Below are 14,034 nucleotides of genomic sequence, written 5' to 3'. Positions count from 1 at the left end.
AGGATTAACTGGTGAAAGACTCTTCTCAGAAAGATTTTTTTTCCAGCTTGTGTGGGAACACTCATTAACATGAATTTTAACACTTATCATTTTGTTGTTATTTAATTTGGAATTGATAGTGCAGTAGCATAAGAATTTCTTCCGTTTATTCATCCTCGGCAAAATTTTACTTGACACCTTAGTTTTGGCTAATGCTGTGTTTTGTAAAAGAAGTAGCAATATGTATTAGACTTCCTGATCACATATAAAAGATAGTAAAGAATGCTCTGGAAATGTCATTAATATACTACTTTGGGAGAAAATGTGTCATAATCTCTGAAAGGAATACTTGTTTGTGTCCCGACACACTGATGTTCTTAATGACCATAAGGAAAACGTCATTTGCAGGACCAGATGGCTGACCATGGCCTTGTGTTCAGGATGGCTCTGCTGATGAGGCCCAGATCTGTTAGCATATTCCCTTTCCACTTTTCCTTTCTCTTGTTTTCCTTGCAATCATATTAGCCTAGTGGGAGGTTTTCTTGGCAAGTCCTAAATACTCAATTTAAATGCAACCTCATTTTTTCCTTTTGAAAAGTGCCTGGGGATAAAGTAAAGGATAAAATCAGATGCTAAAGAATGCAGGATAGATGTCTCTTGCCCTTGGTTTTACGGCAATTCGATTTGCACAGTTTCTGATAGACAGAAAGGACAAAAGCACTTTATTTGAAACTTGCCAGTTTATATATACAGTGGCAGAAAGCACTTCTTTCCTTAGGGAAAAAAACCCCTGTCATTTCCAGGCAGTGGTGTCTTTAAACTGGGTAGAGTGGGGCACTAGCTATGGACCCTGCAGTCCTCAGAGCTGGTGCCAGGATTTAAAAAAGCAGCAGTTAATGGGAGGCACAGGGTTCTCTGCAAATGGGTTCTAAAAAGACCTGAGTCTTGCACCCGCAATTGTTAAACCGTGCCTTCTCCTAACTCTGTCCTCCCTTTTCTCTTTCTCCCATTACCTAAGTCTTAACATAGACAGAAATCAGCTACCTTGCAGTTCATTTTTGGTTCCTTTTTTTTTTCCATAAGGAAATAACATTTCCTTTTTAATTTCAGAAATTAAGCCCCGATGATAATTTTAACTCAATTCTGATCATATTGTGTGTGTTTGGAAGTTTGCTTACTTTGGGGCACTATAACTCAAGATCAGATTTTTTTTTTTAAAAGTCGGATATGTAATCCTATTTAAAAATCCTTTTGGGAGGTCCATCCCTGTGATATTCTTTTTAAAAGACAAAATAGACTAAAATAATTTCTTTTTCTTTTTTTGAGACGGAGTCTCCCTCTGTCGCCCAGGCTGGAGTGCAGTGGCGCTATCTCGGCTCACTGCAAGCTCCGCCTCCCGGGTTTACACCATTCTCCTGCCTCAGCCTCCTGAGTAGCTAGGACTACAGTCGCCCACCACCATGCACGGATAATTTTTTGTATTTTTTAGTAGAGACGGGGTTTCACCGTGTTAGCCAGGATGGTCTCGATCTCCTGACCTCATGATCCGCCCGCCTCGGCCTCCCGAAGTGCTGGGATTACAGGCATGAGCTACCGCGCCCGGCCGATAATTTCATTTTGAACACTTCTTACATATTATATCGGCTCAAATTCGGAGCATAAAATATTTTGGCTGATGAATATGTAATTAATGATGTAACATTTAAAAAGAAAAAGAAAAAGAAATAACTCAGATTTTTAAATACTTTTTAACATCTCGGAAGATCACTGACGTGAGGTAATATTCTAGATATTTCTGCTATGATGATGTAATGCTAATTGCTTTAGAATAAAATTAGATTCAGTCCACATTCTACCCGTCTCTCTCTACAGAAATTATGGTTTTCTAAGCCAGGGAGGTTTTGAAAGATTAATATTTTGACCAAGCAAAGCATTATAGTTTTTCTATGGGAATAGATATCAAATCAAATAAAGGGACATTTAAGAAGGTTAGAGCGGTACCACCCATCACTGGGTTACACAGAAACATATGAGGCTCTTAAATTTCAATTTGATGTATTCTTGGCACCAGTGATAGTGACAAGGAAAAGAAACTAGATGACATGAATCAGTCCTTGTGATCAAAATTGTAATAGAAGCAGTAAATTGTTTAACCTGGTACCTCACCTTACCCTGGATTCCAGTTAAAGCTCGTGCTGTGTTTAATGAGAGTTCTGCTACATCATGCAGGCTCTTGTCCTTTTTTTCTTTCTCCTGATGAAAGAAATTCTTACAGTCCTTATTGGAGACCGAATGACACCGTGGTTTAAAGGCGTAATGAAAGCCCTTTATTCTATTTATGTGTCAAGATTTTTATCACCAAGTCTAATTCTGAGTATTGAGGGTTTCCTTCCCCCGCCAGGCCCCTAAATACTACCAGATAGTAAAACCTAAAATGATAGGTAGATTGGTTGGGACTTAAATGAGATAAAGCCAGGGTGAAAAATGGAGAGTCTGTTCACCTGGTTAAGGACAGTTCTCACGTAAGAATGACTATGCTCTTCCTTTCCTGCAATCTTCCGAGCTGGGCTGCTGCTGAGCAGCAATTTGAGGCTGCCATGACATTCTCTGAACTGTTTCTCCAAAATGGCTCAATGTAGCACCCAAGTGATTTAAATTTCTCACTATTACTTTTTAATTCTTGGCTGAAGAGTAGAAAATATATTAGATCCATTTTTAATTAGCAAAACTTACTTCCTATGCAGAATGATTATTACATTTGTGGGGCCAATGCTCAGAGTCACAAATGTTTTGGTCACCAGTGATAAGGACGCTGGCTTCATTGTTCACTTTGTTGTAATGTGTGGCTTTTCTCCAGAAAATAAACCTTGGCTTCTATCTCATATGGGTGTTTGAATTTAGCCTGACTATGACTTTGTATATAAGACTACATAAGGGTGGATTGCCTATTATGCTCTCAGTGAAAGCAGAAACTTTCAGAAATAAAAAGTGCAAGACTTTTATCACACTGCAAAATAAAAAAATATTCAGATGACACTATTTCAGTTCATGGGCTAGTTGACTTTTCTGCTTGAATTAACCAGAAGTTTGGAGACTGAGAATACAGATTTAATGAACTCAAAAGGAGTCCTAGAGCTATCACCAGGGGATGGGGTTGACTGTTTTCAGATAATGAAATATCTAATTTATATAGAACACTGGGAAGACACAGAGTTAGATTAAGCAGCAGCAATATGTACCACAAGCCTATTAGTTATATCATGATTTAATTCCTCTATCAATCTAAGGAATTAAAAGTTCAGAGCATATTTCTTGAAGAATTTGCATAAAAACCTCTACTTCTGTAGGCTGGTATAAAGTTTCAATGGATTTGAAGAGCCTCCATATTGCTGTTTTAGATCTGAGTATGCCTTGTAAAATTCACTTTATGTATAATAGTTATTAACATCAACTGTGAAACAAATATTTTAACTTGGTGTTACTGCCAAGTAATATTTATCAACGTTCCACCAAAAAGAATTCTTGTTTGGGTAGTGGACAAATTGTACTTAAGGCAGTCTCCCTAAATGTTGTATTAGGAAATGAATGATATCTAAATAATTAATGGAAGATAACTATTTCAGACAAAGGCCACAAAAGCTGCATGAGGGAGCTGAAATTTTGCTTCCCTCCATAATCCTAAAAAGAATATCCACATGTTCTTCAACGAAATTTTGTAAAATGTGCAGTGTGTAGCATTTACTCAACAGTGTCCTCAAAGTTGCATTTTTCAAACCCCATTCATTAGAGTTTTATTTTAACCACTCATTCAAACACTGTGCATTGTTTCGTACAGCTTGTGGCATTAGTTTGCCTTATGTAAATGGCGCAGTGAACAAAAACTGAACAGTTAGGTAAGAGTTTCCACCTGAATGACAAGCCCCATGATTTTGCTAGTCATACTTAAGTAATATGTCTTATGGTCACTTTGTGTCAAAGAGAATAGAATAAATATATTCTATATTTTATACTTGTAAAATATAACATATACTATATATAAATAGAAAAGAATACTGTCAAGGTTTATAACTGCCTGGTGTTACACAAAAGGTTGCAGTGATTTTATTTTGGCGTATCTCTGGCAGTACGTGGGAGTAACAGAGCCTGTGAGGTGAGTGTGAAGCATGGTACTGTTTGTTCTACAGTGTAATTATCTTCAGCATCCATCTTAGAGGCAACTAAATAGGGTGAAATAAATCTTTTGGGTTAACCTAGATATGACATTGAAAATTGCTTTTTTGTTTTGAAACTCAAATGTTACTTCCTCAAGATTTGTTATGTAGACTCATTTCCTGAAACAGGTTTTATCACATCATAGCCTTGAACTTTAATGAGTATAATTTTCTGCAAAGAACCTAAGGCAATATACAATGCAAGTAAGTAATCCTCCTGAAGCCTTTGCATTCCAGTTTTTTGTCATCCAGTTTATGTTACAAATAGGGTCAAAATATAAAAGACAACTTACTCTAGGATAAATTTTCCATTAAAAATTTTTTTTTCCTGGATACTTTGAAATAAAAGCTCCTCTGAGAAGTGGTTATTTTCTCCTGAATACACAGTTCTTAAAGGAAGACATATTAACGTCCAGCAGTTATATGAAAAAAGGCACAAGATCACTAATCATCAGGGAAATGCAAATCAAAACCACAGTGAGATATCATCTCTCACCTGTTGAAATGTCTGTTCTCAAAAAGACAGGAGATTGGTTAGCCAGAATGTGGAGAAACGGAATCCTTGGGCACTGCTGGTGGAATGTAAATTCCTAGAGCCACTATGTAAAGCAGTATGCAGGTTCCTCAAAAAATTAAAAACAGAACTACTAGGCCAGGTGCCATGGCTCACACCTGTAATTGCAGCACTTTGGGGGTCTGAGGTGGATGGATCACCTGAGGTCAGGAGTTCGAGACCAGCCTGGTCAACATGGTGAAACCCCGTCTCTACTAAAAATACAAAAATTAGCTGGGCATGGTGGCATGTGCCTGTAATCCCAACTACTCAGGAGGCTGAGGCAGGAAAATCACTTGAACCCAGGAGGCAGAGGTTGCAGTGAGCCTAGATGGCACCACTACACTCCAGCCTGGGCGACAGAGCAAGGCTGTGTCTCAAAATAATAATAATAATAATAATAATAATAATAATAATAAATAAAAAATAAGACTACTAGATGATTCAGCAGTCCCACTACTGGGTATATATCCCAAAAAAGTGGAATCAGTATGTCAAAAAGATATCTGCACTCCTATGTTCACTGCATCATTATTCACAAGAGCCAAGATATGGAATCAATCTGAGTGTCCCTCAACAGATGAATTAATTAAGAAAATGTGCTACATATACACAATGGAATACTAGTAAGTCTTAAGAAGGAAATTCTGTCGTTTGTGACAACATGGATGGGCCTGAAGGACATTATGTCAAGTGAAATAAGCCAGGAACAGAAAGACAAATACTGCATGATCTCAGTAAAAAAGTAGAACTTGTAGAAGCAGAGAGTAGAAGGGTGGTTTCCAGCGGCTAGGGTGGAGGTGGTAGAATGGAGAGATATTAGTCAAGGATACAAAGTCTTAGTTAGATAGAATGCATAATTTCTTTATATTTCATAATAAGTATATATATGATAGGCATAAAATATTATATATGATGTGACAAATGCTTCATAAAGCAATTAATGTCTCGAATTTCAAATTGTTAAACTATCAGGGCAATTTCTACTTTTCCACATACTACATGCAAGGTCCATTTTTGGCTTCAAATAGTCTTTTTCTACTGTTAGACAGAATAAGTGATGCATAAAATATAAGCTTTTTGAATGCCATCTGGAACTCCATTTGAATCCTTGATACTCATTCTTAAGACATGAGAAGGACTACATGTTGCTATGACTGGCTGAGTCAGATTGGAATAACTTGTGCATTTTATCTGTCACAGAAAATACCGTATGACTTGGTCATAAACATACCTTCCCAAAAATTAAGGCAAAAGTAGAATCAAGTGTTTGATCTGCATAGATAAATCTGACTTGGAATTTGGCATGATAAATTGCTGATAAACCAAACTCACAACTTGGGAAGACATTATAAATGAAGGCACAATGTTAGCTCCCCTTTATGTCCTATTTTCTCTTGTTTATTCAGCCTAAATATTACTTATAAAAAAAAAGTGGGATTCATGGTTTTAAACATTGCTCAGATCTTCAGAAGTTTTACAAAATAATAACAGGAAGGGCCAGACAGAGGATATATAGATTAGAATGTGGTGACAATTCCTAAATGTCCCCAGTAGTTGTGGCCTTGAGGTTCATTAAGACTGGGTTTGTATCTTCCTAAAAACAGAAGTGAAGCAAACTTAATGGTTTCCATCACAAGGGGCTTGGAGTTTCTTTTCTTTCTTTCTTTCTGTTTTTTTCAAGGACAAGGTTATTTTCCAGGCTTGTTTCACAGACCTTAGCCCTTACTTCTCTATGGCTTTGTTTGCTGCTAATCATTTCCTTGCAACTATACTTAAGTTTCTTGAGGGCAAGGGAAGGCATCTCCTTTAACATTTGCTGTATTTTCCCTCGTACATAGGAGTGTGTGTTGCAGTTAGCTGGTGTTCCATAAATGCATATTCATTGGTTGCTAAGCAGGGAGGGACTGTCCCTTAGCTGCAAATGGTAGCTGCTGAATCTTCCAGTGGCCCAGTTAGCTTCCCCATGAAGAAGAAGTGTAGGGTAGGGGTTAAGAGCCTACCTGGAGCCAGATTGAGGTCAACTCTTCTGTCCACTAAATTCCTTTATATTATGCTACTGACTGGTATTTCTGTGCATTTTGAAGTGCAAGAATACTTATTCTCTTCCTTGGCCCTCACCACATAGCTTTAGCTACAGTGATAGTTTGAAAATGGAACTACTTGATGGTACCACTCTAATTTCTTGGCATAATTTAAGAAAGTGTTCTTATTTCTATCCTTCAAAAGGCAAACTTCACAATAGCAGATAATCAACCTTCTCTATGTAAGGAAAAGAGAAGGCAGGTGAATGTCTCCTTTGTATTCATTTATATGTTCTCTCGCTTATTTGAGTTCCTATACTAGTGAGTGAATGTTAGTTACCCCAGGGTAAGGTCAAGAATATGATAGAAACTGAAGATTCGAGCTCTAGGTCAGGAACTATTCAACCTTAGATAATTTATTCAACCTTCTGAACATGAGTATATTTATCCACAAAATGGGGATAGGGTATTGTTGTAAGGATTGAGTTAGATAATGTATTGAGAAACTGAAGTGCTGTACAAGACATTGCTAATAAGCCTTAATTTCTCCAAATTGATCTTTATTCTTTTTTTTTTTTTGAGACAGTTTTTTGCTCGTCGCCCAGGCTGGAGTGCAGTGGTGTGATCTCGGCTCACGGCAACCTCCACCTCCTGGGTTCAAGCGATTCTCCCTGCCTCAGTCTCCCAAGTAGCTGGTATTACAGGCGGCAACCACCACGCCCAGCTAATTTTTGTATTTTTAGTAGTAGACAGGGTTTTACCATGTTGTGCAAGCTGGTCTCGAACTCCTGAACTCAGGTGATCCACCCACTTTGGCCTCCCAAGTGCTAGGATTACAGGCGTGAGCCACCGAGCCCGGCCTGTTCTTTCTTCTTTGGGTGACCTTTTGAAGTTTTAAGGGGCTTTGCTATAGCCAAGTGTTGTGGAGCCTTATTTCTTACAATTCTCCCTGCTTCTCTTACTTACTTTGTCATAATAATCAAATCACCAAACACAGTTAGAGCTCTTACTATGTCTAGGAAGACTGTGCGTACAGTGTTTAACGAAGTCAACTTGGGTCAGACTGATTTGTTTCAAATCCTGATGCTACCATTTTTGTTGGCTGTGACTTTACCTCCTTTCCTTTCTCACCTGTAAAAATGAGGATGATAATCCTCCTATAAGACACTTGGCACAATCACAGTACTTGACCCAGTAAGTACCCAATACATGTTGGTCAATAATGCAGCAATGTGAAGAAAGACAAAGTAAGTGAAACGAGTTTCTAGCCTAAAATAAGTCATTAGTATAGTTGGGTATAAGAGAAAAAAAAAAAGTCTATAGTGTAAAAAAATAAAAAAATAGTTCAAAATGTGGAAAAAAGTCTATAGTGCAAAAAAAAAAAAAAAAAAGTTCAAAATGAGGAATCTAGAGTGCAGTGGAAAGAGCATTAGATTTGAAATTTGGCTCTTCCCTGGCCCACATTTGTGATCAGGAGCAAGTCACTCAACTTTCCATGGCTTCTATATTTCTTTCCTGTCAATCAGGAATAATGAGACATGTCTCAAAGTGCTATAAAAATCAAATAGGAAAAAGTGCATGGGACATGTGACTTGTAGCTGGCTCAAACAGAGTAGGTGAATGATAAATAACAAGGGACATGATAACAAATATTGCTACAAGATGGTATATGGCTAGTAGTCAAATTCATTGTTAGATAGTAAACTTGTGAGAGTTCACAAGAAGGAAAGATCAAGGAAAGCTGGATTCAAGGTTGACTTGAAAAGCCTGCTATTATTTGTTTTGTGGAGAGCATGATCTTTCTGAGCAGCAAATTTGAGAAATCCTCCTTGACTTTTTAGCTGGCTGTCCTCACCATATGTATTCGTAGTTCACTTCTAAAATTTATCCAAAGGGATGAAACATATAGTTTTCTGGATAGAATAATTTCATGGCTCTTTGTTATTTGTAGGAGTGACATCTTCTTTTTGCAATGAGTTTAAGTGGACAGGTTTTTATTCTTTTCAGCTATGCAAGCTGGACACAAAGTCCAGTTTTTTTTTTTTTTTTTAATTTTTGTTTTTTGAGATGGAGCCTCGCTCTGTCACCCAAGCTGGAGTGCAGTTGCCGGATCTCGGCTCACTGCAAGCTCCGCCTCGCAGGTTTACGCCATTCTCTTGCCTCAGCCTCCCAAGTAGCTGGGACTACAGGCGCCCGCCACCTCGCCCGGCTAGATTTTTTGTATTAGTAGAGACGGGGTTTCACCGTGTTAGCCAAGATGGTTTCGATCTCCTGACCTCGTGATCTGCCCGCTTCGGTCTCCCAATGTGCTGGGATTACAGGCGTGAGCCACCGTGCCCGGCTTCCTTATTTCTTATCTTGGGTAGGTTGTAATATAGCTTGCCACAATCCATAACTAATACACACTGTAACTGTGTACACTGTCTTAAAAAAATTCATTCTCAGAAAAATTTCAACAAATGGAATCTGATTCTTTCAAAGCCGCTTAGTTCAATATTTCTTCAATGTTGTTCCTGAAGTTAGAAAAACTTTTCATCTTAAATACTGAATTTCATTTACCTTGTTTGTTTTACCACAAAACCTTTTTTGAAAAACATCATCAACCAAGTCTTTGGTTCATAAGACTTGGAATTCTTTTATTTCCACCTTTATGCTTTGGCTCTGCATTCCAGAACCTCATTAGAATTTTTCTTTTTTTTTTTAAATAAGTAAGGGAAATGCCTACCTTTTTTTCAAAGCTGAACTCTCCTGCTTAGTGCAATATATTATGACCTTGTGAGAGTTTAAATTGTAATGGTGCTTTCATATAAAACTTCTCCTTTGTCACTATTCCATGTTTATGAGAGAGTAGGACATATTTTATACCTGTATGGCTTATAAATGTGAAAAAATACTGAGGATTTTTATATGCAGATTATCATCAACAGTATCTAAGATGAAAAAGAACTGTACTATACTAGTAAGTATAAGCCCATATTTCTCTTAATATGTCTGCAGCTATGTCATAAATATAATTCCTGGTTTATGTACCATACATTTACATGATTTGATATTTTGGAGGCAAAACAAAATGCTTAAAATGCTTTGGTATTAGTAGTTATCCTCCCTTAAACCTTTGTACTCAGATGCTAGATGAATACTAATTTTATTTCACAAGATATCTTTGTTGCTCTAGTAATTACATTTTACTGATACCTTACAGATTTTAAAAATAGCAATAACAGATTATTGATTGGTACCTGAAACACTATTGATTGTAAAGGCGTTGCTTTCATGCGTGGTTGAGATAATAGTCCTAAACTCTAAGTATCCATATCCTTTTCGTCACCACACTCCTCTAAGGTATATTTTGTTTGTATTATTTGACTCAAGTGTCTTTGTAATGCTCATCCACTAATGGGTGAAGAAGAGGAAGGCTAAACTGATCCAGATAAGAAAGTAACTGGAGGATCCCTGAAAGAAAAAATCTAGCTGAAGGAAGGGTGTTTAAAGTAGAAGCAGGAGAGCTAGGAGGGTGCCAGGCATGGAGGAGACTGGGAGGTGGCAATGAGATATTGTGCACAGTCAGGTGATATGGGGTGGGAGTGAAACTGATGGATTGATAAGATGTTAAGAAAGAATGAGGCCGGGCGCGGTGGCTCAAGCCTGTAATCCCAGCACTTTGGGAGGCCGAGATGGGCGGATCACGAGGTCAGGAGATCAAGACCATCCTGGCTAACACGGTGAAACCCCCGTCTCTACTAAAAATACAAAAAAAAAAAAAAACTAGCCGGGTGAGGTGGCGGGCGCCTGTAGTCCCAGCTACTCGGGAGGCTGAGGCAGGAGAATGGCGTAAACCCGGGAGGCGGAGCTTGCAGTGAGCTGAGATCTGGCCACTGCACTCCAGTCCGGGCGACAGAGCGAGACTCCGCCTCAAAAAAAAAAAGAAAGAAAGAACGAGAGGTTCTGTGCATGTATATGCATGCGTGCATGATGTATGTGTGTGTGTGTGTGTGTGTGATATAATTCTTTTTCCTGCATTCAAAAGACCTCAGTGTAGACTTTTATATTTTAATATTTCTAAAGTCATTTTTTATTTCTACTGAATGATGAGCCTTCCTGGGTAAGCAAGAAGGCTCAGTTTTATTGAAGGCATATAGGTATTTGAAGTAGGGTGAGATATAAAATATGACAGGGAAACATGAAATAAGAAATATATGCAAGATAAATATACTTTTATTTTAAATACCCATCTTGCTTATTGTGCTGTGACCAAGATAAAATGCTTAACTATTAAATTCTGGCACTGCGTAGAATGGATTTTTCCTTGGAGATATACTATATTGGCTGCTGTCTCATAGATATGATAACAACTCTCCCTCTACCATGGAGAATTATTGAGTAGTAATCATTTCCTCAATTCCAAGTAATTTCTAGGTTTGTAATACATGTAGAAATTAATGAAGTATAAGAATTGAGATGTTTACTTTAAATTTTTATTATTTTTATTTAGTATTTTCAGCATTTAGGGAATCAGGGAAGGGGATTTTTATTTTTGATTACCAAATGCTCAACAATCAATTGCTTACTTAACAACCATGTGATTTAGGTGTTGTTTTTCCATTCATAACTGAGAAAATTATAATATAGAAATGATTAATAAATTTGCTTAAGAATTCTCAGATAGTGAGTAGTGGAGCATGGTTCAAAACCATGCCCACTGGATACCCACACATGCCTCTAATCCGCTAGAGCTCTCTCTTACCTGTAACAGGAACAGTTACTGACCTAAGGACTTTTGGGGGGAACTTGTGGTACTGCTTTTTAATTTTCATAGGATTTTACATTCTTTTGAGTTCCAAGACAAGCTGATTACTTTTAATTGCACAGAGCTTTACACTTCTGTTTTAACTTTTGAAGGCAGCTTTAAACTAAACTTTAAGACATTTGGACATGGGCTGCTTTGTCTGAGCAGAGCTTGTACCATCTCAGGAAGGTGGACCCAGAGGGTAGAGTGTCAAGGTGGCGCCAGGAAGGGGTAGACATGGACCAGAAGCAAAGTAAGTACTGAGTTTTATCTCTGGCTTATCATCCCTCTCCTATTTTCAGTGTCTACTTGCTGGGGGCACCCCTGCTTCCAGAGATTCTCTAAGCTTGATGGCTGCCATCTTGGGCCACCACTTACTACCCTTCCCTTAAAGCAGATTGAGTTGGGGAAAAGTTGGGTGTGGACTGACTGTAATGAAATGATGGATGAGTTAATTGCTTCTTCTGAGCCAATGTTCATTTAAGAAGAAGAAGGCTCTTCTTTAGGAGGAAGAAGGGCTGGCCAGGTGGGTTCTAATCACAAGAACTGCAAAATGTCTGATGCTGTTGTCAGAGGGATTCAAGTAACATTTTATTTCACTTTGCATTACTTAGAAAGTATTTTTCAAAAAGCCAGTGACTCAGTTTTTGATTGTGCTCCTTGTTCCCTCTTTACTCATTCTAAATGCATGCACATGGGTATTTATATTATATCTAATGACAATTTAAAAACTCAACTTCTTGCATTTATATAGTACTTGACAGACAGTAATCACTTTCACGTTTGTTTCCTTGAGTCTGAAAAAGACCTTCTGATATGGACAAGGCAGTTCACATGGCTATTTTACAGATGCTGAATTAGAGGAACAGCGAGAAAAATTGACCTGACCAAGGTGAGTCAGCGGGAGTAAAGACTAAAACTCAGAATCCCTTCTGGGCTCTTCCTTCCATGCAGCCAGCAGCACTGGTGGAGAAAGGCAGAGCTGATGGGAACTTAGGCTCTGACCTCTTGATGCCTTGTTGCAGAGTTCCAGAGAGGAGGTAACTCACATGCTGTCCTGGCCTGCTGCTTGGGGCCTTACAGGTCACTGCTGTTTTAGGTTTGCTCCAAGTATAGTTTTGAATCAGCCTCATCAGCACCACCTGAGAGCTTGTTAGAAATGCAAATCCATGGGACCTGCTTCAGACCCATACAGTGAGAACCTCTGGGGGTGGAAGCTAGCTCCTCAAACACTGCTGATTCTCAGTAAAATTTGGGAAGCATTTTAATTAAAGAATTCTCTGGCCAGATTGGTTGATGGACTCATTAAATATTTAAATTTTTCAGCCTTTTGGTGGATCTTAGTACTTCCTAGTTGATATTACTAGTGTATCATTATGTACTATCTTATAATATTGTAGGGCAGTATAATAAAATTGTTAAGATGGTGAAATTGTGAGATGGTGACTTCCATTTATAGTTATAAATTTGACATGTACAGGATCTTTTTTTTTCTGCAAAAGACTAAATGCACCAAGAGTGAGGAACATTTTTATTTTTGTTCTCATAATACCTAGCACAGGCTTCAGAACAAAGTTGGTGGTCCAATCTATTTTACTTTAGCTAGTGACACTGACTATCAATGACTTTAAACTGAAGACAAATACACCTAGTGTGTGGCTTTTCTCACTGTGCATGTTTTATTACAGGACAGTGGAGGGAGTGCTAAACCTTATTTTGTATGAATGTGTATATATGTATGAAATAGGCACATACATTATATATAACATATTTATATATTACATATAAATATAAGAGGTAAATAATACACACAACTTTATTATATGTAATACATATATATTACTCTCTCTCTCTATATATAATATACATTAGACCTGTGTCCCGAGTCTGCCTCTGAGGCTTGCCACTGAATAAATTATTTGAGCTTAAATTCTTTAAATAAGATAACTTGTGTACTATGCCCATCTCAGAGGGATTATATGAAGATTAAAAAGGATGAAGCAGGTGAATGTTTTCTAAAAATGACAAGGTCCCCTATAGATAGATCATGCAGTTTAACTTTTCTTTTGAACATTTTTTAGTCTTCTATGCTTGCCTGCTCCTTTTTAAAAACTATATAAGAAAAAAATCATCAGAAGTAGAATAAAAAGATAATTTTTAAAGTGACAAAACTGCAGGATCATGTAATATGTCATCAAAAGACTAGAACAAGTTTGGTAATTTTTCATGTATTTGAATAATTATTATGAGAAGGGTGCTAATTGGAATTTCTCAGATAAAGCTGTAAGACTGAAATAATAACAGTAGATATATTTGTTGGAAATAAAAATAACTCTGCAGTAATACAAATAATTATGTTCTGAAGCAGAGTTACCAGGGAAGCTGCAATAAGTCTATCCTAACAGTGTCTGAGATGATTGATGTTCTTCCTCTGAGAGTCTGGAAATGATAACAGTATCATCATGATGGGATTTTCTGGTC

At 37.6% G+C, this 14,034-nt stretch overlaps 1 protein-coding gene across 2 annotated transcripts in view; it reads right to left on the bottom strand.

Annotated features, from left to right (window-relative positions):
* STMN2 (stathmin 2) overlaps positions 1-14,034 on the bottom strand; it is a 55,425-nt gene that overhangs the window by 32,422 nt on the left and 8,969 nt on the right. The window contains exons 1-2 of one of the 2 annotated variants that reach the window (XM_033202464.1): positions 12,642-12,646; positions 10,996-10,999 (exon numbers count right to left, since the gene is read on the bottom strand). The exons of the other annotated variant lie outside the window; for it this stretch is intronic. Coding sequence (XP_033058355.1) covers positions 10,996-10,999 — 4 coding nt within the window. The 5' untranslated portion in view covers positions 12,642-12,646. Of the gene's footprint in view, positions 1-10,995; positions 11,000-12,641; positions 12,647-14,034 lie in introns of those variants that run through there. 2 annotated transcript variants of the gene reach the window in all.

Source organism: Trachypithecus francoisi, unplaced genomic scaffold (genome assembly GCF_009764315.1).
Source record: "Trachypithecus francoisi isolate TF-2019V2 unplaced genomic scaffold, Tfra_2.0 Lachesis_group7, whole genome shotgun sequence".
Classification (NCBI taxonomy): domain Eukaryota; kingdom Metazoa; phylum Chordata; class Mammalia; order Primates; family Cercopithecidae; genus Trachypithecus; species Trachypithecus francoisi.
The sequence above is the reverse complement of the archived record's forward strand: the minus strand, read 5'-3'. Positions and strand labels throughout refer to the sequence as shown.